The sequence below is a fragment of the Pistacia vera genome, unplaced genomic scaffold (genome assembly GCF_008641045.1).
Source record: "Pistacia vera cultivar Batoury unplaced genomic scaffold, PisVer_v2 Contig1053, whole genome shotgun sequence".
Lineage (NCBI taxonomy): Eukaryota > Viridiplantae > Streptophyta > Magnoliopsida > Sapindales > Anacardiaceae > Pistacia > Pistacia vera.
Genome location: NW_022195086.1, coordinates 30,748 through 32,732, shown reverse-complemented (window position 1 = coordinate 32,732; position 1,985 = coordinate 30,748). Strand labels below are relative to the sequence as shown.

The window sequence follows — 1,985 nt, the reverse complement described above, 5'->3', positions numbered from 1 at the left end:
TTGGGTGGGAATAACGAGGAAAGATTTGAAAATTAACAAAAACACCCCTGAGGTTTGTTAAATAACTGAACACCCCTGTAATAAAAACATTAAAAATTAAAAAAACACCCCCATCCATCCATTAAATTTCAGCAGACAGCCATCACTGCTGGAGGGTGGCCGGAGTCACCGTATCAACACACGACCGGCTGGATCTGGTCGATCGTGCGTTGAGATGGCATTTTCTAGCCAGATCCACCATGGATCTGGCGGGAAAAGGCCAGATCTACGGCTTTGGCCATGTTTGGTCGTCATAGCCGTCATTGACGACCAGCTACGGCCAAAGACGGCCAGATCTTTGGCCATGGATCTGGTCGAAAATGATAGATCGACGCACTACCAACCAGATCCAGCCAGTAGTGCGCCATTATACCAGATTTCGGCCACCTTCTGATGGTGGTGGCTAGAATTTGGCAAATGCAGGTGGGTAGGGGTGTTTTTATCAATTTTTAAACTTTTTTTTGAGGGTGTTTAGTTAAATTAATAAACTTCAGGGGTTTAAAATGTAGTTGAAGAAAATATAATAGTATTTTTAGAATAGGGAAACAAACTGATATTTTGGAAATAGTATGAATAGGATAGTTAAAAATATTTAAACAAACAGACCCAAACATACCATTATCAAATTGTTTTATCTAAAGCCTTAAAAACATGATCAACTCATCTACTATGCTCATTTCAAATTCATTTTTCATTAAGACAACAAATTCATCCAAATGAGTTTGAGATGTGGATCCAAAAACAATGTCATCAACATATATTTATGCACATAAAAACTCACCATTTAAATGCTTAATAAAAAATGTTTTATCAGCATTATCTCTCTTGTAGTTGTGATCAAGGAGAAATGAGGTGAGCCTCTCATACCAAGCTCTGGGGGCCTGTTTCAACCCATAAAAAGCTTTCTTCAACTTGAAGACATGGTTTGGTTTGTGAGGATCTTGAAAACTAGTAGGCTATTCTACATACACCTCTTCCATCAACATCCCATTCAGGAAGGCATTCTTTACATCTATCTGGTAAAGCTTTATGTTCAGGCAGCATGCAACTGCTAACAAAAATCTGATAGACTCTAGTCTGGCCATGGGAGCAAATGTCTCATCGAAGTCTATCCCTTCCACTTGAGTGTATCCTTGTGTAACAAGTTTGGCCTTGTTTCTAACAATGTTCCCAAACTCATAAAACTTGTTCTTGAAGATCCATTTGGTTCCAATGATGTTTATTCCTTTGGGTCTAGGAACCAAGCTCCACACATCGTTTCTCTCAAATTGCTCAAGCTCTTCATACATTGCAAATATCCAACAATCATCCTCCAGAGCTTGCTTTGCATTCTTTGGTTCTACAAGAGAAACATAACCCCAATTTTTTTGATGCATGGAGTATTTACTTGCCCTTGGAACAATTGTTGGATTCTCTATTCAGCACTTGCTCGCCCTTGGAACCATTACTAGCTTTTTCATCAGCACTTGCTTTTCCTTGGAAGCATTGTTGAATTCCCCATTCAACACTTGATTTTCTTTGGAACCCTATTTGTCTTTGGCCATTTCATTTAAAGCTGATTCTCAAGATTATTGAGTGAGTGTCTACTTCATGAACAATTAATTTCTATTATACAAGTAATGAACCATGATATAACTAAAATATGTACTGAGGTTATGAGCAGTTGAAAATTAAATAATTAACATCTCTTTTGCAATTACCCCCTTACCTATTTGCTTAAGTTTTTAGAACTATTAAAAGTAAGGGGAAATACCGTTGGAAGACGAGCTTTTAGCTCAAGGCTAATTAGAAGGAATTGAGAGGATAAGTGTTTTATAAGAGAGGATTACTATTGCTTTGTCACCCCTTTTATAGTGCTCAATGGAGCCTTCTAAGCTCCAACTTCCAACTACCATCTACCTTAATAAATATTATCTATCACCTTCTACAATTAATAGCTATCTAAC

At 37.6% G+C, this 1,985-nt stretch overlaps 1 protein-coding gene across 1 annotated transcript; it reads right to left on the bottom strand.

Moving 5' to 3' along the window:
- Positions 1–995: 995 nt before the first annotated feature.
- LOC116128157 (uncharacterized mitochondrial protein AtMg00820-like) lies at positions 996–1,415 on the bottom strand. Its single transcript, XM_031413851.1, has one exon. It carries the CDS (start codon positions 1,413–1,415, stop codon positions 996–998), a length of 420 nt encoding a protein of 139 aa, XP_031269711.1.
- Between the last annotated feature and the right edge of the window lie 570 nt (positions 1,416–1,985).